General features: G+C 51.1%; 1 protein-coding gene across 1 annotated transcript in view; it reads left to right on the top strand.

The window, feature by feature from the left end:
- The window catches only part of FAIM2 (Fas apoptotic inhibitory molecule 2), a 31,579-nt gene extending 12,082 nt beyond the window's left edge, over positions 1 to 19,497 (top strand). Inside the window, exons 6-12 of the mRNA XM_053556683.1 lie at positions 1,128 to 1,178; positions 1,486 to 1,525; positions 2,055 to 2,092; positions 2,648 to 2,735; positions 3,009 to 3,104; positions 4,750 to 4,803; positions 19,233 to 19,497. Coding sequence (XP_053412658.1) covers positions 1,128 to 1,178; positions 1,486 to 1,525; positions 2,055 to 2,092; positions 2,648 to 2,735; positions 3,009 to 3,104; positions 4,750 to 4,803; positions 19,233 to 19,382 — 517 coding nt within the window. The 3' untranslated portion in view covers positions 19,383 to 19,497. The remainder of the gene's footprint in view (positions 1 to 1,127; positions 1,179 to 1,485; positions 1,526 to 2,054; positions 2,093 to 2,647; positions 2,736 to 3,008; positions 3,105 to 4,749; positions 4,804 to 19,232) is intronic.
- The last annotated feature ends 976 nt before the right edge of the window (positions 19,498 to 20,473 follow it).

Here is a 20,473-nt window from a genome sequence, read left to right on the forward strand (position 1 = left end):
GAAGTCTAGATGGAGGACAAGTTTGGAATTGCTACAGCAAGTCTGGAATTATGGAGGATGGGTGAGAATTCAGGCAGGAGCTGAGGGAAGGATGGCAGTACCATGCAGAAGGCCTCCTGGGGATTGGAGGCCATGCCTAGGTGGTGAGGATGAGAATTGCATTAGTTAGTATTCGTAAAGCACTTAAAACTCTGCCCAGCACATAGGAAATGCTATATATGAGTTTTTGAAGTAATAAGATAGTGTCTGGGGAGGCCACTTTGGATTGGGAGGTCAGGAAGAACTGTCCTACCTAACGCGGGTGGGTGTGGGCATGCCCTACCTATAGATCCTCAGCCCTCATCTCTCACCTTCTGGACTAGCCTCTGCTTCCATTGCTCTCCAGAAAATCCTCAATCACTATCTCTGGATTGCCCCTGACTTCCCTGCCAGCCTCCCACTGAACATGGCCACCTGATCCTGAAATTCATTCTACAGGTGCCGCTTGCAGCTTGTGCCAGAGACTGGCAGGACAGACAAGGGCCCTTCCTTTCCTGAGTTCACGTTCTAGTAGGCTAGACCAACAAGATTGTTACAGCTAATGACAAGGCTGTGAAGGGTACGGATGAGGCAGTGTGGGCTAGTGTTTATAAGCAAGGACTTGAGCCAGTGTGCCCGTGTTCTAATCCTGCTTCTGTAACAAGGTGGCTGCATGACCTTGGACAAGTCCTCTGACTTCACCTGCCTCAACTATGAAGTGAAGAACATACTTTAGAGAGAAGATATGAGTATTACATTAGTTAATATTCGTAAAGCACTTAAAACTCTGCCCAGCATGTAGGAAATGCTGTATATGAGCTTTTAAAGTAATAAGATAGTGTCTGGGGAGGCCTCTTTGGATTGGGTGGTCAGGAAGAGCTGTCCCATGGCACCTAAGATTGACTTCTTCTAGAAGGAGTCTTGTCCTATCCCCCTTCCTCTTTTGGGGTTGGACCACCACCCTGTTCATTGCTAGGTTCCAGGGTGACCGTGCCCCACTCCTGTCTGGCTGCCCTGTGAGCAGAGTGGCAGAGAGGGGCTGAACAGGAGGATGGGATGAAGGCCCTCGGGAGGGATCTGCCACTTACCCATCCATCTGTCCTTCACAGTGCTGTGTTCTTTGCAACCTACCTGACCCTGGCTTGCTGTTCTGGACCCAGGTATGATAATTGCTCAAGGAACATGTGGGAATAGGAACAGGATCTTGAAAGTTCTGGCCCCAGCCCTGCCTGCCAGCAGTGTGCTGTGCACTCCTGAGAGGGCCCAGTTCCTCTCTGGGCCTCTGTCAATCAAGCCTGCCCCTCCCTCCTTTACTTGGCACCTCTGAGGTGGGAAAAGGTAGATGCACAGGTGGGGGCACATGGGAATGTGGCTGAAGGAAGAGGCTCCAAGGAGGGTGGAAGGGGTTGGCCATCCATGCCACTGGCACCCCCTGCTCCCCTTTGAGCTCTGTGTCTTGCCTTGCAGGAGGCATTTTCCCTGGAACCTGATTCTCCTGACTGTATTTGTAAGTGACTTGGGGGTGGGCTGGGGACAGATGGTGTGTGGGGATGGAGGAAGGAGGGAAGCTGAGTGAGCTTCAGAGCCAGGAAGTCTGGGCTAGGAGTGTCCAACTTGAGGTCCCTGGAGGCCAGAGGTGTTTTCACGTTATTTCTTCCACAAAGACATTCTACCTTGTTTTTCCTAATGGGCTTAGTCTCCTTCCACTCTCCATCTGCTGTCTCTTTTCGCTGAAATTTTGGTTTTAAGGGGTTTGATTCTATCATCATAGAGCTATGATAATGAAAAAGAGGGAGGTGTTAAAAAGGGAAGAGCAGAAGAAAGGAAGGAACAACTAACACAGGAGCCTGGAAGCTGGCCTGGACACTCCTCACCTAGGGCTGAGTCCCGAAAGTCAGTGAGTGGAAGGGTGAAGCAAATTCAGGCAGAGTTGAGGGGTACATACAAGGGGTGGAAACCTGGGCTGGACCTTGAGGGTGCCTGGGCCCCCAAAGTCTGAGCTTTGGAGCTTTCCTCCACTCTGCTTCTCCTTTCAGACCCTGTCCATGGCCTACCTCACCGGGATGTTGTCCAGGTAAAGGGAATAGGAGGAAAGAGAGGAAGGCTGTAGGCCAGGCCACACCCAAAGGGAACTGCTCCCACACACTGTCCTTCCTGGGACCATTGTGTAGATGGAAGAGGGGGTCCAGGCAGGCAGGGAACCTTGGCCTAGGGCCCTCTCCTCATGCACTCAGGCGGGCAGTGACTCCAGGACCTGACCAGGTGGATGGGGGAGGTGGGAGATGGTGGGGAGCAGGGTGACTTCTCTTAAGTTGTAGCTTAAAGGCCTTAGACTCATGACTCTATAGCTACCTGAGAACCACTTCCAGGCCCCAGTATGAGCCCCTCCCCACTCCCACTCCCACCTCTTCAAAATCCTTCTAACATGATTTTAAGTCTGAGCATTTTGAGAAGGGGAGAGCCCAGCAGAAAGGCCAGGGAAACTGAGCAGGGAGGACCTCGGGAGAGGGATGGGGTTGGAGCCAGAGGTCAGGAGATCAGGTCTTGGCAGAGAGGGTGGGCCTGTGAGGAGGGCTGGGAGAGACCAGAGCCCTGCCCAGAAGCTGAGCCTTGGGCCTGCGGTCCCCAGCTACTACAACACCACATCTGTGCTGCTGTGCTTGGGCATCACGGCCCTCGTCTGCCTCTCAGTCACCGTCTTCAGCTTCCAGACCAAGGTCAGCTCTGGCACCTGTAGGCAAAGATGCCGGCCTGAGGCTGAGCAGGGGAAGGCAGATGGGGTGGGGGGCTCCACGCTTGGACCCAGGGCTGGGGATAGGTAAAGTGGGTCAAGGTCCCCTGGGGGCAAGGAGGAGGAAGGTGGCTTCTAGGGTTGAGCACAAGACTATGGCCTGCTGCATGGGCTCAGCCTGTAGTTGGGGACCCCAGGAACCCTGCCTCTCTATGCAGGCCTGAGGGGCCCAGGAGCTGACCCTGTCTTTTCCCCACAGTTTGACTTCACGTCCTGCCAGGGTGTGCTCTTTGTGCTGCTCATGACTCTTTTCTTCAGCGGACTCATCCTAGCCATCCTCCTGCCCTTCCAATATGTAAGTCTCTGGGTCCCCCAGAAGGCCCCTGGGGAACTGGTCCAAGGGTGCTGTTCCCTCCTACACTCTCCAGGGAAGGCCCGGAACCAAAGCCTCACAGTGTGCCATCCTGTTGGCCCCTCCTGGCACCTGTCCCAGGCGTGTTGGCAGTATAAGCAAACAAGGAGGTTTTTCTTGGCAGGCCTGGTACCTACCTGGCTCCAGGAGCCACATCCGGCTTCCCTTCCTCATCCCTCTGTAGGCTGAGGGAGAGCATGGAGCATTTAAACCCTGGGGGCAGGGAGGGAAGCACTGGGGCTCCCTGGGGCCCACCAAGCCCAGAGGGGCCTTGAGGCAGGAGCCTCTGCAGCTCCGGAGGAACCAGCCAAGTCCAAAGAGGTGGAATCTGGCTAGCCAGGCAAGTGAGAGGTGGGGCAGGGGGCCCAGAGTATCCTCAAGTTCATCAGAGCATCCACAGGCCAGTGGCCACATCGCAGCCTGTTAGAGGTGTCCCACCTGCCCTGGGGAAATCCAGCAGGGACTCTAGAGGCACCCAGGCCACTGCATGTGGAGAAGGGAGCAGATGAGAGGGGTCACAGGAGGACCTTCAGATTTGAATCCTGGTAACCCAGAGATGAAGCTGTTGGACCCCTGCTGCGGGCTCAGTGCTTATACCTGCCCTCCCTGCTACAGTCCCGTTTGGGGTACATGGTCCCCCTTTGCCCCTTTTCTGCTGGGGTTGGGAGCAGTATTCCCCACTCCCCCACACACACATCCTGCCCAGCCCCAGCTGTGGAGCACTTGGCACCCAGTCCAGGACATTGGAATCGATTCTGGCATTTTCTTGGCTTTTCCCAGGATCCTGTTGATGAAGGGAGGAGCCGGAGCTGGCCTTTGGGCCCTCTATGTATCTAGGATGGGGAGTGTTACAGGAAGGGGCCATGGAACTTCAAAGAACCTTTTATTGACCCAAGTCTGGATGATGGGATACCTTTGTTTCCAGGAATCTTTTGGGGGAGGGTTCCACAGCAGGCTTGGCTAGGGTGGCACCTCCGTGGTACTTCTACACATAGTTGGGTGCCCCTGAGACCCACAGGGAGATCTAGGAAAGCAAAGGTTGAGAGGGGGTCTGCTCCAGCCTTTGCAGGCAAGCCCGCCATTCAGGGCTGGCAGAGACTCCAGACGGCACCCTCACCACACCCGCAAGTTCAAGTCCTTGTCCCCTTCCACTGGAGCCCCTTGGCCCCAAGGCAGAGCTAGGGAGCTCCCAGACAGAGGGACGGGCAGACCCCCATACCGGATAGGGATGAGCACCCAGGGAGTCAGGAGCAACCTGGAGCAAGACCCAGGCTAGGAGGATGATAGGGCCCTATCAGATGACTCATGCTCTGCCAGCCTGAGCCTGGGGCTGTGTGTTGAGGGAGGAGACACCAGGTTGATGGGGAGCCCCCCCACCCCTGCTGTGCCTCCCTGATTGCTCTTATCCAGGGGTTCCCTTTATCCACCCTGAGCACACAGAGAATCAAAGGGATCCTCTCAGTCCTGGGGCATCTTAGGGAACGCTGAGGAGCACACCCTTCATTTCTCTGGATTGAGCCCTCCCTCCTCCTGCTCCGCCCACTGCCCCTTCTCATCATCCTTAAGCCCATTTTGCCTCTGCCCACAGGTGCCCTGGCTCCACGCGGTCTACGCAGCACTGGGAGCAGGCGTGTTTACATTGGTGAGTGTGGCCCAGCTCCCTGGGGTCCGCCTTCTCAGCCTTCCCCAGTCCCCACCCCCACCCCACTCCTGTCTTCCTCACTATCCCCTCTGAACGCTTTCAGAGCACCTGTAGGCAGGGCTAGGCTGTACTCTGGGAGTTCAATCTGGTCTTTAAGACAGTCCAGCTGTCCTCGGCCAGGGGAAGGAAGGCTGTATTAGCAGGATGGAAGCTGCAGACAGAGGTGCCCCTTCCCCTGGAGAGGGTCCTGGCCATGTGGACCAAGTTGGTAGTTGCTCTCCCAGGGGTAACCTAGGAAGGCTTCTTGGAGGTAAGGAGACTCCAGGTACCCTGTGTGAGAGAGAATTTTTTAGATCAAGTTGCTGCTTTGCTCAGTTTTCACAGAACTGCGAGTATTGATGATGGTCCTGTCATGATAACAATAATATCTAATATTTATTGAGCACCTAATTCCACTCTGCAAGCTCTCCATATGCATTTAATCCTCACCACAGGTCTACAAGATCAACTCTACTGTTAGTAAGTCAAGAGGAAAAATTGTAGCTCAGAGATACCAAGTAATACACCCAAGGTTATACCTCATCCTGGGAAGTGGTGGGTCCAAACTGGGAACCTGGACAGTCTGGCTCCAGAGTCCCACTTGGGATCTGAGGCTAGGCTGGGAGTGGCTGGAAGCAGATGCCCAGGAGACAAGAGGTGACCAGGGACAGACACATGCCCAAAGTAGCCCAACTCAGGCCTTTTGCTCAGGTGGACTTCAGGTACCAGTACTGACAGTGGTACAGAATCCACCGAGGTGGGCAACACATCTTGTGAAGGCACTCAAGGCGAGCATTCATTGCCAATGGAAGCAGTGACCGGACTCCCTTGTCCCTTATTGGATGTTCAGCTCAGCTCAGTGAGCAGAGTTCCTGGCTTAGTCACGGGTTCCCGAGGCTTATGGGTGACATGTGAGGAAGCTGAGATGGGGAAAAGACTGGGAGTCAGAACTGTAAGCAGAGGTTTTGGGGGGTTTGGATAGAGATCAAGCCAAGAGTGGGGTTTGCATTCATCCTTTCCACAGGTCCTTAGTGAGCACCTGCTGTGTGCAGGGTACTGTGCTGTGCACCCAGATGCCACTGTCAGCAGGAAGCACACCTGCGTGCCACACAGAAGCACATGGCACCAGCTGGGCTTGGAGCCTGAGGGCTGGTAGGGACTAACAAGGGATCTAGTGAAACCCCAAGCCCTCTTCTTAGAGATGAGAAAACTGGATTCCAGAGAGTTAAGTGATTTGTCCAAGATAATGGCAAATCAACTAAGTGTGACCTTGGCCAAGACTAGGGTTCCAACTTAACCAGTCTACCTGGAACCTTCCCATTTTCAGCACTGAGAGTCCCACTTCTCAGGGAAGCCCTACCTCCAAGGCAAGCTGGCATGGTTGGAAACCCTAAGGCACTAACTAACTTATCTTGGCTGCTGGACCAATGAATGCTCTTCCCTCCCCGCATTAGTTTCTAAAGAAAAAGTTTGAAGGGATGGGGTGGGGAATTGGACCCTGATGTTAGAAAGAGGAAGGCCCATTCAGGAGAGCGAGCTCCAGTAGGGCAGTAGTATCTGAAGGTCTTAGAAGGCAGCATTTGCCAGGGACAGAAGAGGGGTCAAGCCAGGGCAAACAGGCTGGGGATGTTGGAGGGGTGAGTGTCTGCAGAGGTGCAGGGAGTTTACTTGGCTTCATGCAGGTCAGATCACGGTGAGTGTGTGAGCCATGCCAAGAGGTTGTACAAGAAATTGGGGCTGGGTGAACGGTAATCCCTTAAATTTTCTTAATAATCCCTAGTGTTATTAGAATAATACAAATAATCCCCAGCATCTGTTCCACTTATTAACGATTGACAAAGACTTTCACACCTATTGCCTCACTGGATCTCCACCGCAATCTGGGAGGGAGGCAGCGCTGGTGCTGTAGGAATCACTTTCCACATCTGAAGCCCTGGGTATTAGGGGCTGGCACAGAGTCTTATAGCCAGTAAGAGGCAGATTTAGGATCGGGACCCAGGTGTCCAGTGCCCAGCCTGGGGCCATTTCCAACGCCCCTGCCTCAAAGAGGACAACTTCTGTTATTGGTTGGGAGATGAGGAGGGGCTGGAGAGGTCTCTCCAAGCTCTTTTCCTTCCTCTCTCTTGCATCATCACATTGCCCTCTTTACTAGGTTATTCCCATCAGCATAGAAACCTGCCAGATCTCTCCCATCTGAACAACAACAAAATACTCTTGGCCCACGTCCCTCTGGCTTCTGCCCATTCTTTACTCCACATATAACAAAACTCCTTAGAATCTACACTAATGTTCTCCAACTCCTCTCATCGCATTCTCTCTTAACTGGCTTTAAAATGCTCTCACCTAGGGTGGCGCCTGTGGCTCAACGGGTAGGGCGCCGGTCCCATATGCCGGAGGTGGCGGGTTCAAGCCCACCCCCGGCCAAAAAAAAAAAAAAAAAAAATGCTCTCACCTAGACCACCAATAGCCTCCAGGTTGGTAAATCCGGGGCTGAATTTCAGTCCCCAACTTGGACTTTCAATAAAATTTTGTACGATTGCCCCTTGTCCCCTGCCCGCAGGAGCATCTTCTCCTGCCATCCAGGCCACCACCTTCCCTTAGTTTTTCTCTTTCTGCCTTTGCTCCCCAGTGTATCCCAAGCTGTATCAAAACATCTGAGTATTTTATGTTGATGACTCTAAAAATTACATCTCTATGTTGTATCTCTCTCTCTCTTTCCAGACTAGAATTTGGAATTGGCTAGTCAGTGTCCCTATTTGGCACCTCACGTACAAAACCAAGCTGCTACTCTTTCCCTAGGTGCCCTATTCTCCCAAAGGCTTCCCCATTTTCCAGTCACTCAGGACAAAGGGCATCCTCAACTCCTCCCCTCTCCCTGCCCCTCACAGGGGCCCTGTGGCCACACCCCTTGTCCAGAATCTAACCACTACTCCTCTCCACCTTCTTGGCTAGCGCCCCGTCTTCCCGCCTGGAGGGCTGCAGTGGCCCCCCACAACCCACGCCCACCACAGCAGCTGGAGGGAGCCAGGCAGATCATTCCTCTGCTTGGCATCCAGCCTCTGTGCCCTCCCCTACTCCACTCAGCTGCGGCCACACTAGCCTTCTCGCTGCCTCTGCACCTGCGGCTGCCTCTGTCTGTTCCCTGGATATGCTCGCAGCTCTCTCCCCTCCTTCCCATGTTTGCTGTAGTTACAGATCCATGCTCCCCAGCACACATGCGTTGCCCCCTCCCCGCTTCCCTGCTTTATTTCTCTTTTACACTCCTCTTCCTCTGGGACACTATGTCTTTTTCTGATCTGTGGCTCACTGTTTATCCCTCTCCAGGAATTTAAGTTCCTTGGGGCAAGGATTTTTTTCTGCTTGTTCACTGCTGCAGCCCCAGTGCCTAGAACAGGGCCTGGCACACTGTTGGCACACAGGAGATGTTTGTGTCATGAAGGGCTTCCTGGGAAGTGTGGCTGAGGGGCAGGGTCAGCAGACCCACAGGCAGTGGGGCCACAAGGCAGAGAAAGCAGAGCTGACCAGTCAGTCTTGCATGAGTCATAGGGGAGGGGAACGTAGTGCCATTTATCTGATTAGGAAATCAACACACCAGAAGGCCTCAGGTGGGATCACCCTGAGGATTATAGAAACAATGGTAGAAATCAATCCCCCATCTCCATCTGGGTTAAAAAAGGAAAAACTGGTCCCTTGGGTCTCTGGGCAGGGGAAGGTTGAGGAGAGGGGCCGCTGGATTCATTCCCCTCCCCTCCTTTTAGTTGCAGGTGGACAGAGGCCCTCAAAGGCCCAGCCCCATAAGAACTAAAATTTCCATGGCTTCCCATTAACCCCAACTCAGAAACATGCTGTGACCTCATTGTCTCCCTAGGTCCTATGGACTCGGGTCCCCTAGCTCTAGCCTGTCCTTGAACCACAGCCTGGTCTCTCTGCCCATCCTATCCCCTGTCACCTAGCCTTTGGGGAGCCCTCAGCTCAGTTAGGGGCTCAGCTGTAGGCTGCACTCAGGCATCCCTGCCCAGGTGCTGCCTCGAGGAGAATATGTGAGAAAGGGGTAAACAAAAAAGGGGGTGAAAAGAAGTGTCAGAAGAGGCCCAGACCCTAAATCGAACTGGCCCAGATCCTAACTGGGACCCTCCCTCCAAACTCTTACCGGCCTGGGCTCTAGAAGGGTTGTGAGAATCCAACAATTTTCTCTCCCTGAAACCTCCACCTCTCCCCTGAGATTCTGCTTTCTCTCAGGCAAGGCCACCCAGCTGGACTGGGCTGCAACCTTGGCACTCTGTTCCAGCCTTGAGGAGCAGGCCCCTCCTCACCCAGTTCTAGTCTTGGTACATTCTCAGGCAGCCTTGGGTTTGGGGCCTCACCCATACCCCATGCTGGATGCCGGAACCCAAGTGCCATAGAAGTGGGTGAGTCAGCTGAAAGGCACTAGCCTCAGAGTGGCTGCATCCTCCTTTTCCCTTCTAGTGGCCTCTTCAGTGCTTTTTTTAGAAACTCATGGAAAATTAGACAGCGAGAGTGAGGATTGGGCTGGGCTAGGTGGAGGTGATGGGGCAGGGGCTGGAACAGGAAATGTGGAGGGAAAGGGCCTGGCCAGCTGCTTTCCAGCTGTGGCTGGGCCTCCAAGGCCCATGTGACTTTGGACATACTGCTCCATCTCAGAGATGGTCCTTTTGGGAAGAAGCTAGGGTCTCTGAACCACCAAAACCAGAAAGCCAACTCTCAGAGACTGAGGGAAGACACTAGGCATAGGACTTTGGAAATTAGATGATGGCTCAACAGGGACAGAGTTCTCTGCTCCCTGCCCGGTCCTCAGGTTTGAGGATCTCAGGAACTGCTAACAATCAATAAGAAACATCAATTAGTGAGAAGCCAAGTGGATAGGCCAGAGGCTGGGAGACCAGTTAGGAGGCCACTTCAGGGTCCCAGAGTCAGGTATGAAGTGGCAAAGAGATTGCATGTGGCCAGTGCTAGATGCCTCAGGGTCTGATGGTGTTTGGATGAGCCAAGCACAAATGGGAAAGCCACCTTGAGGCACAAATTTGTAGTGATGCTGGGCCTCTAATCTAGGTGTTGACCCCTGACCATTGGGGACACAAAGCTTCTGTGGATTTTACATTTCTCCTGTATCTCAGAACTTTTGGAATATCTGTTAACTGAGTGATCTATGATGATAAGAAGAGAGTCACACTCTATTGAGGTTTATTTTCTTTTATTATATTTTTTCGAGACAGAGTCTCACTTTGTCACCCTCGTGCTGTGGCGTCACAGCTCACAGCAACCTCAAACTCTTGGGCTTAAGCAATTCTCTTGCCTCAGCCTCCCAAGTAGCTGGGACTATAGGTGCCCACCACAATGCCTGGCTATTTTTTTCTTTTTTTCTTTTTTTGAGACAGAGCCTCAAGCTATCACCCTGGATAGAGTGTCATAGCATCACAGCTCACAGCAACCTGGACTTAAGTGATTCTCTTGCCTTAGCCTCCCAAATAGCTGGGACTACAGGCATCCACCACAACGCCTGGCTATGTTTTGATTGTAGTTGTCATTGTTATTTGGCAGGCCTGGGCTGGATTTGAACCCACCAGCTCTAGTGTATGTGGCTGGCACCTTAGCCACTTGAGCTATAGGCGCTGAGCCAAATGCAAATCCCCCCCCTCTTTTTTTTTCTTTTTGCTGCAGTTTTTGACCAGGGCTGGGTTTGAACCCACCACCTCCAATATATGGGGCCAGCATCACAGATGCTGCCACCTTGCTATTTTGTGTTTTGGTTGCAGTTGTCATTGTTGCTTTGTAGGCCCCAGCCTGGTTTGAACCCGCCATCCTAGGTGTATGTGACCAGCACCCTTGCCAACTGAACTACAGCCACCACCCTCTATTGAGGTTTATTAAGCCAAAGATTTTTAAAAGGACACAACCAGGAAAAGCACAGCCCACAGAGTATCTCTTGTGGCCTGGGCTCTCCATAGAAGAGGTTGAGGATTTTATATTTTTTATTTTATTTGCTGATTGATTGAGAGAGAGACAGAGTCTCACTCTGCCCTGTGGCATCAGAAGCTCACAACAACCTCAAACTCTTAGGCTCAAGAGATCCTCCTGCCTCAGCGTCCGAGTAGTTGGGACTACAGGTGGCCGCCATAACACCTAGCTAATTTTTTCTACTTTTTCTACTTTTGGTACTTTTGGTACTTTTGGGTCTTATTCTTGCTCAGGCTGGTCTCCAGTTCCAGAGTTCAAGGGATCCTCCAGCCTCAGCCTCCCAGAATGCTAGGATTACAGGCGTGAGCCACCACACCAAGATTTGAAGGTGTATTTTTAGGGCTGAAGGAAATAAGAAATATTTTAACCCAAAATATATTTCTTTTTTTTTTTTTTGTAGAGACAGAGTCTCACTTTATGGCCCTTGGTAGAGTGCCATGGCCTCACACAGCTCACAGCAACCTCCAATTCCTGGGCTTAAGCGATTCTCTTGCCTCAGCCTCCCGAGTAGCTGGGACTACAGGCGCCCGCCACAACGCCCGGCTATTTTTTGGTTGCAGTTTGGCCGGGGCCGGGTTTGAACCCGCCACCCTCGGTATATGGGGCCGGCGCCTTACCGACTGAGCCACCAAAATATATTTCTTTGTCATATTTTAAGATGGCTCTAGGCAAATAGGAATAATGATATAAGGCTGTCTGGGGTCAGGGAAGAAGCAGGAAGAGAGATTTGCATTGTAGAGAATCTCTGTTAAATGCAGGCAAACCTTTTTGATCTGGGACAGGTTAGTAGAGAGTCTGGCACCTTTAAAGGTCTGAATAAAAACATTGCCCTGAGGGGTGTTATCCAGAGGTTTATCGTATAACAAATGTTGCCAGCTAGATCTCGTTTCTTCCTCTCATACCAAGTCCCTGTATTACTCATTTTCTAAGCTCCTTCATCTCTCTCTTTTTTTTACAGTTTTTGGCTGGGGTTGGGTTTGAACCCACCACCTCCGGTATATGGGGCCAGCACACTACTCCTTGCAGAGGTCGTCAAACTTTTTTTTGTGTGTGTGTAGAGACAGAGTCTCACTGTACCGCCCTCGGGTAGAGTGCTGTGGCGTCACACGGCTCACAGCAACCTCTAACTCTTGGGCTTACGCGATTCTCTTGCCTCAGCCTCCCGAGCAGCTGGGACTACAGGCGCCTGCCACAAAGTCCCTTCATTTCTTAAAAGAAGACCCTTATATCTCATTTTGGGGGTGGGGTGGGGACGGGAAGACTAGACGGCCAGAGTGGAGGAGGCCTCACTGCTCTCTTACCCAGAATGATGGTTCTTAGAGCAGAGGAGGGAAGAGACACCATCATCAGGGCCAGGGGTGTGTAGAGTGAAAGGGAGCTGTCCAGCTGGCAGTGCCCCCACCAGATCACATCCAAGGCCTCGGTCATCCTCTTATGACCGACCTTGTACAAGCTACTTGACTACCTCACTGTGCCTAATTTGTTTCATCTTTAAAATGGGGCTAATGGGCTTGGCGTCTATAATTCAGTGGTTAGAGCACCAGCCACATACACCGAGGGCTGGCGGGTTCGAACCGAACCTAGGCCTGCTAAATAACAATGACAACAACAACAAAAAATAGCCGGGCATTGTGGCGGGTGCCCATAGTCCCAGCTACTTGGGAAGCTGAGGGAAGAGAATCACTTGAGCCCAAGAGTTTGAGGTTGCTGTGAGCTGTAACACCACAGCACTCTACTGAGGGTGAAATAATGAGACTCTGTCTCACAAAAGAAAAAAATGAAATAAAATCAAATGGGGCTAATGTTATCTATTGCACAGGCTATGACAATGATTGAATAAGGTAATATACAAAGGGGAAAAAGAAAACTAGCACCTCCTAGCACCTGGTACTTTCTCAACAGAGGGTAGCTTTTACTTTTATTGTAAATGTTAACCTTGTCATTCAGAGCACCAGAATTTGGAGCCAGGGTACCTGGGTTCAAGTTCCTTCTTTACACACACACTCCTTCTCCACACACATTCTATCTGTGTGGACTGATCAAATTATATTATATCTCTGTGCTTCAATTTGCATATCTGTAAAATGGGGATAATAATTGTCAACTAAAAAAAATAATTAACACGGTTTATACTTTGGAAAAGGAGAGCTTTATTTCTCATGAAGGGTAGCGGCCTGCTGGGCGGCCATCCCAACAGATTGGAATGCAGAACTCAGGCCAGAAGCCAGGCACGTGTGCTTCAATGGGGCAGACAAAAGAAACAAAGATTTTACACTGAGCAGGTGGTCAGGTATGCATATTCAACAAGCTATAGGGAGTCATGAATATTTATGAAATAGGAAATTGTGTGCATTTGTAATTGTGCTTTATCTCTCCCTGTCATGCCTGGGAACTCACTGCTCTCTTTCTGGGGTCCTATTGGCTGAGAGGAGTCCATTCAGTTGAGTAGGGAGCTTAGGATTTTAATTTTAGTAGTACCCACCTCATAGGTGCTGTGACTTTGATGTTCCTGCTTTTTTTTTACTTTTTTTTTTTTTTTTTTGAGACGGAGTCTCACTCTGTCACCCTGGGTAGAGGCTGTGGTATCATCATAGCTCACAGTAACCTCAAACTCTTGGGCTCAGATGATCCTCTTGCCTCAGCCTCCCGAATAGCTGGGACTACAGGCACCTACCACGATGCCTGGCTAGTTTTTCTATTTTTAGTAGAGATGGGGGTCTCACTCTTGCTCAGGCTGGTCTCAAACTCCTGAACTCAAGGGATCCATCTGCCTTGGCCTCCTAGAGTATTAGGATTAAGGATGTGAGCCACCACGCCCAATGTAGGTTGCTGTGACTTTTAAATGAATTAATACATGTAAAGCATTTAGAAAGTGTCTGGTGTATTATCAGTGACGAATAACTCTGACTTGTTAGTAGGTTTCCTAAGGTCAGAGCCAAGATTTGAACCCAGGTCTATAGGATTATATTATACTGGACTCATGACCTTCCTCATACCACACACACAGGCCCTTACATACTTTTTGGTTTAATGCACCAAATATTTTATTCCATTTGTTGCCACAGGCTACTGAGGCTTCCCTTTACTCCTGGTTCACTTTTTAAAAATTGATATATAGGCTCGGCGCCCGTAGCTCAAGAGGCTAAGGCACCAGCCACATATACCAGAGCTGGCAGGTTCAAATCCAGCCCAGGCCCGCCAAACAATGACAACTACAACCAAAAAATAGCCGGGCATTGTGGCAGGTGCCTGTGGTCCCAGCTACTTGGGAGGCTAAGGCAAGAGAATCGCTTAAGCCCAGGAGTTGGAGGTTGCTGTGAGCTGTGACGCTACAGCACTCTACCCAGGGTGACAGCTTGAGGCTTTGTCTCAAAAAAAAAACGTTTTTTGATATATGATAGTTGCATCATTCTACACTTTTATAACTACTTCCCTTTCATCCTAGGCCAGGCTTTCTGGCTAGAATACCTGTCGTACCTGTTTCATTAGTGGCCTTCCTGGGGGTACAAATGTTGACTGTGCCATTTACATTTTTGACACCTAAGGCAGTGAAGAGAGAAGTACCTTCTATTGGCATCAGGAAATAGATCCCAGGTCTCCACTCAGCAGCTCCTCTCCACTCCCATCCTTATTCACCTTGTCCTGTGGCCCAGCTCAGGGCACCAGGATTTGTGGCTGGTTGTCTCTTTTCTAAGAAGTCCCCAAAGCCCATATTCCCCTTCAGCTCAGAAAGCGGAGCAGGGGCAGGTGGGTCCACACTCTCTGTATCCCCCCACCCCCCAGAAGCTTCCATTGTTCTTGGCCATGAGCTCTTTGGGCCTGACTGCCCATCTCTCTCATCCTTCTACACACACACATCAACACACACATGCACAAACCACGTTCCATAGCAATGTCACATGGTGGGAAGAGAGTGGGAGAGTGGTGCCAGAAGACTTGAGCTGTCCTCTTGGCTGGGTGACCTGGGCAAGTCACTCATACACTTCCTGCCTTCGTCTCCTCAGCAACCGATAGAGATGATAATGTGACACCTGTCACAGAGGCTTATGGTGAGGGTTAAATGGAAGAGTTCATGAAGGCTTCTTTTGTGTTATTTTAACCTTTCTGTTTTCATTTCTAATTATAATAGAACCTCTGTAAGTTGACCACCCCAGGGACTGTAACAAAGTGGTCAATATAAGGAACAAGGCTTACCATACTGATATGTACTTGTGGCCCATGTCTGATCTATGAATTAGCTCAACTTAAGGTGATCAATTCAGAGAGGTGGTCAACTATGGAGGTTCTACTGTATACATTTATTCACATATTTCACTTTTCACTATCTTTTTTTTTTTTTGCAGTTTTTGGCCAGGGCTGGGTTTGAACCCACCACCTCTGGCATATGGGGCCGGTGCCCTACTCCTTTGAGCCACAGGTGCTGCCCTTCACTTTTCACTATCTTAAATAGTACAGATAAAGCATTGTTTTGACTGTGTGTCTCTCTGCCTTTCCCAGTGGGAACTGCTGTTTCTCCTCCCAGACCTTTCTGTGTGTACTTCCTAGATGTTTGCTATGCAGGCTCCTCTAACAGGCGTAGTTTAATGGGATCAGATGACATGGATTTTTTGGCAACTTGCTTTTTCTCAGTAGTAACAGAGATACTGCTATGTACTGCTGCCCACAGGTTATTTAACTGTCCTGTGGATAGAGTTTGGGTTGATCCCAGCATTTCACTGTTAGAACCCTGACTGCAAAGAATGGCCTGGGGGGTGCCACTGTGTGCCCTCATGCTGGCTTCTCTGTAGGACAGACATAGTCCACGTGCTATATTTTATGCTGGTTCAACACATTGCAACCCCAGCTTTTTGTATTCAGTGCTTGCCTGCTGGAGGCTCTGAGCTGGCTTGCCATGGCACATGAGGACAATAGACATAAAAGCTTGTATCCTGGGCACAGCAGGGTCAGGCCAAGTGCATGGCCAGGGGATCCTGATCAGGTCCAACCCTGGCCACAGGGTAAAACAGGGAAGTTTTGTCCCCTCCCTCCCAGTAAGCCCACTCTGCCCCCATCTCTACCAGAACAGGAGACAGATGATCTGGTCCCACCACGAGATGAGCGACTATCAGCAAGTCACCTCTCTCTTTCCTCATAAGTAAAATAGTGATAATACCACTTCCTAGGGCAGATGGGGGGGTGGGAGATGAGATGAAGTCCTGGTCCCACGGCTGCCTATTGGCCCACCCCACGGGCTCCTGCAGGGTCTTGTGTTCCACTGACTTCTACCTTGAGCACCTGCTGCCCTCTTGGGTGTTAGTAGTCAACTCAGTTACTAGCTCTCAGCTAAGGTCTGAGCTGCCAGCTAAGATGCTAACTATAACCAAGACATCTCAGCCAAGACTCTAGTTAACAATGTTTTCCTCACCCACAGAGACACTAGCAAACTACTTGCCCTAAAATGACTGCATTGCCATGACAGAATCTCCGATAATGTCTTTTACCCTCAGTAGACTGTCAGTTCTAAGGAGCACATTCTTTAGAACATAGTAGGTGCTCAGTAAATATTGCTGGGGATAAATGAACACAAAGCCTTTGGTTGACTCACATGCAGGAGGTCACAGTGATGGGAAGGGTGGTAGCAGGCTGTGGAGTTGAAATTTGAGCTAGGTCATCCCAGAGAGCTCCATGTAGATAAGCATCCCTGACCATAGGCCAAGGGCAGGGACAGAAATTGTTTCATTCCCCTTCTCTCTAAGAGAAAAGTCAGCTGGCTGCTCTAGGGGCCTCCTGGATGAGGTGCTCCTTGAAGGGGCCACTCCTGGACCTGGGCCGGTCCAATCTTCCAGGTTGAGAGATTTGATTTCATTAGCTCGCCCAGGGGTGACCAGGCTCTGGGAAATCAACCAAGCAAGCTACTGATTGATAAGGCAGATCAGCAGTTTATTAACTTCTGCTGGCAGCCGTGACTGCTGAGCAGCCTGTAGTGTTTGAGTTGGTCCCTCTGCCTGCTCGTGCTAGCTACAGAGGGAAGCTTAGTTGGGAATGCAAATTAAATACAGAGGAGCAGAGTGGAATGGAGTGAACTCACACTAATGAATAGTGAGAGTAGATGCCACGTAACTGTCATGTTTTTACCCTCAAAACCCCACCATGCTGTGGGCATTGTTCCTATCCCATTTTGTAAATGGGAACATTGAGATCAAGTGAGTGGCTCCACTACTGAGCAGGCATTCCAATTCCTGTCCCCGCTGCCCCCTTAGTGCTGCTGAGTTCAGGAGCCTGACACTCCCTGTACAGGGTCCCTTGGCCCCAGCCATGGCTCCCCATTTTCTCTCTGTTAAGACCACACAGCTTCCCTGAGGAACATTTCTTCCTCCCTGAGACACCTGAGTCTCATCAAGAGGGCAACTCTCCTTCTGCAGATAATAACAATAGACAAATTAATAGCTACCATTCATTAGGTGCTCGCCATGTGTCAGACGCCATACCAGGCTCCCTGCCAGCATTACCTTGCTCTCAAACAGCCTCAGGAGACAAGCACTCTCATCTCCCCTTTACAGATGAGGACTCACAGAGATTAAATACCTTGCCCAGGGGCCCACAGCTAGAGAGTGGCAAAGCAGAGACTGGAATCCAAGTCAGGTTGACTTTCAAGCCTGTACTTATAATCCCCACCCTCACCTCTCCACCTTCAACTGACCTGCCTTGATATCCCAGGTGCTGACGTTGCTCCTGTGTGCTCTGGGTTGGGGTGGGGAACAGAGATTTTTCTAGGATTCCATGGGGCTGTTTCTAAAGCTACTCTGAAGTCTGGGAGTCAAGAAGGTGGCTAGAGTGAAGGAAAAGGAACAGGGCATGCCACCAGCCTACAGGCCAAGTGCAAGCTTACGGGCAGGCTCCAGCCCCTCCCTCTGTGATCCCCTTTCCCCATTGCTTCTACCACAATGAGTTTCTCCTTCACACCCTCAGGCCTCCCCTGGGGTTTTCTCAGTTAGTCTAGCAAACTCCTACCCATCTTTCAAGCCCCAAGTGAAATGCCACCTCCCTTGGGACACCTCCCTCCGGCCCAATCAGTAGCTCCCTGGGCTATCACCCTAATTAGGCATTTACTGGGTTTTCCTGTAATTATTCTTAAGGTCCCCCATGAAGCTGAGAGCTTCCCCAAGGCAGGCCCGGCTTTCTGTTTCTCATCTCTTCTGCTCTCAGCTAGTCCCTGGCACACAGCTGTTGTCCTGTTCATATTTATTGTGTAACAAATGAGTTTCAGAGGACCCAGGAGTACAAGTCATCCACACACAAGTGATGGAAGAGCTGGGCACAGCTCAGTTAACAGGAATGTGAATCAATTTAAAGAATTCCAGTCCTGGGCAGCACCTGTGGCTCAAAGAAGTCGGATGCCAGCCTCATATGCCGGAGGTGGCGGGTTCAAACCCAGCCCCAGCCAAAAACTACAAAAAAAAAAAGAATTCCAGTCCTGTGTGGACCAGTAGCTCATAACCTTTGAGACATCGGTGGGCTTTTGGCCTCTTGCCCCAGAAACGTGCGCCATGGCTAACAATTTTCATAGGACCCCAGAGGAAAGCCACATGGGAGGAGCAGGAGTCACCATAGGCACTGGGAAGGCCTGCTAGGCACGAGGGGACCAAGGAGCCATCTTTAAGGGAATCGGTTCATAGTCCATAGTCCCTGGGCCAAGAAGGTGCCCCAGGGGAGAGCACATTTCCTGGGAGGAAACACAGTAACCCTGGTGCTGCCCATTAGCACCAGAGCAGAATGGTTAGGCATGGGGGGCTCTGGAGGTGGCCTGCTCAAATCCTGGCTTTGCCATTTCCAAGCTGTGTAACCTTGGGCAAATATTTAACATCTCTGGACCTCATTTCATCTAGGAATAATATGAGCACAGTCCTGAGGGAATGGCAAGAAGACTAAGCCTCAGCTTGCAGACCCCCTCCTCCAGGAAGCCCTCCCTAACTCCCTGCCACGCACTGGGTGTGGCTCCTTGTTATAAGCCCCCCAATCCGGCACTTTGTGTGTTCTTTTGTTATACTCAGCATACTAACAATTACTTCCATTTGGACGCACGATCTACAGCAGTGGTTCTCAACCCACAGGAAGGTTGCAACCCACAGGAAGTGTATTAAAGGGCTGTGGCATTAGGAAGGTTGAGAACCACTGCTCTACAGAGACAGGCATCCTGTCTGCCTTGCTCTCTGCTGTCTCCCTCTGCCCGGCACATAGTAGGTGCTTGGTAAAATTAGGGATGAAGATGCTATTGAATAAAATTAGGGATGGAAGATGCTGGGAAAGTTCCATATTCCGGGCTGTCACAGGAGTGCCAGGCAGCATGTGAGGGTGATGAAATCAGGGTGGGCTACTTTAGTCAGTGTCATACTAATCAGACTTCTGGCTTCTCTCTCTCTTCCCACTTCCCCCAGTTCCTGGCATTTGACACCCAGTTGCTGATGGGTAACCGACGCCACTCGCTGAGCCCGGAGGAGTATATTTTTGGAGCCCTCAACATTTACCTAGACATCATCTATATCTTTACCTTCTTCCTGCAGCTTTTTGGCACCAACCGGGAATGAGAAGCCTTCCCCAGCCCCACCTTCCTCCAGAGAATGCCCACTCCCTGGTCCGCTGACCACCCCCCCCACCCCCGGTGCTCCTACAAGACCAGATATAAAACCAGCTGCCAACCCAGCTGTAGCGAGGCTGCTCACTCCCCATAGCCCAGTCCCCCCCTCCCCCAGCCTGTACATATGCCATCAGGCCCTGTGGAACTGAAGCCACATTGTCCCTGTCCTGCCCCCTTCCTCCCAGTTACATCTCCTAAACCAGGACAGTCGAGGCTGAAGGCTCCTCTGTATTGGAGGGCCCATGAGACAAGTGGGAAGAGCCCAGCAGGATTTCAGATGTGGAAAAGAGGCCTAGGCAGCCTGGCTGAGACCTGTGACCCCTCCTAAGATTCCTCCTAGGGAGCCCACAACCATATGTCTTTGGGGCACACTGTCCTGTGGCCAGTCTAGCCCCTCCTTTCTTTCTCTTCCAGGTCAGGCATTGACGCTTTATAAGAAAAGGGATGGGGCTGGGTGCAGTGGCTCATACCTATAATCCCAGCACTCTGGGGGTTGAGGCAGGTAGATTGCCTAAACTCAAGAGTTTGAGACCAGCCTAAGCAAAAATAAGACTATGTCTCTACTGGAAATAGAAAAACTAGCTGGTCATGGTGGCTGGTGCCTACAGTCCCCGCTACTTGGGAGGCTGAGGCAAGAGGGTCTCTTGAGCCCAGGAGGTTGAGGTTGATGTGAGCTACGATGCCATGGCACTCTACCCAGGGTGACAGTGAGACTCTGTTTCAAAAAAAAAGGGGAGGATGGGGACACAGCTGGGAGGGAAGAAGGGGTGCTCTGCAGGAGAGGGAATATGGGTAGATAGAAAGACTGTCCCAGCCTGCCCATCTTCTCTGAGCTCAGGGACCAGAGGCTTGTTCTAGGGACTTGGGTTCTGGGGCCAAGGGCAATGGTAAAGGCCAGGAAGCCAGGGCCATCTGCTGTTTGCCTTGGTTTACCCTCCTGGGTCATGACAGAGCACTACTGGGGCTAGAGACCCATACCCTTTCACTCTCTTCCCTCCACCCCCGAGGCTGTTCCCACAGGCCTGAGGCTGAGGGAGGTGT

This window comes from Nycticebus coucang, chromosome 12 (genome assembly GCF_027406575.1).
Source record: "Nycticebus coucang isolate mNycCou1 chromosome 12, mNycCou1.pri, whole genome shotgun sequence".
NCBI classification, from domain to species: Eukaryota; Metazoa; Chordata; class Mammalia; order Primates; family Lorisidae; genus Nycticebus; species Nycticebus coucang.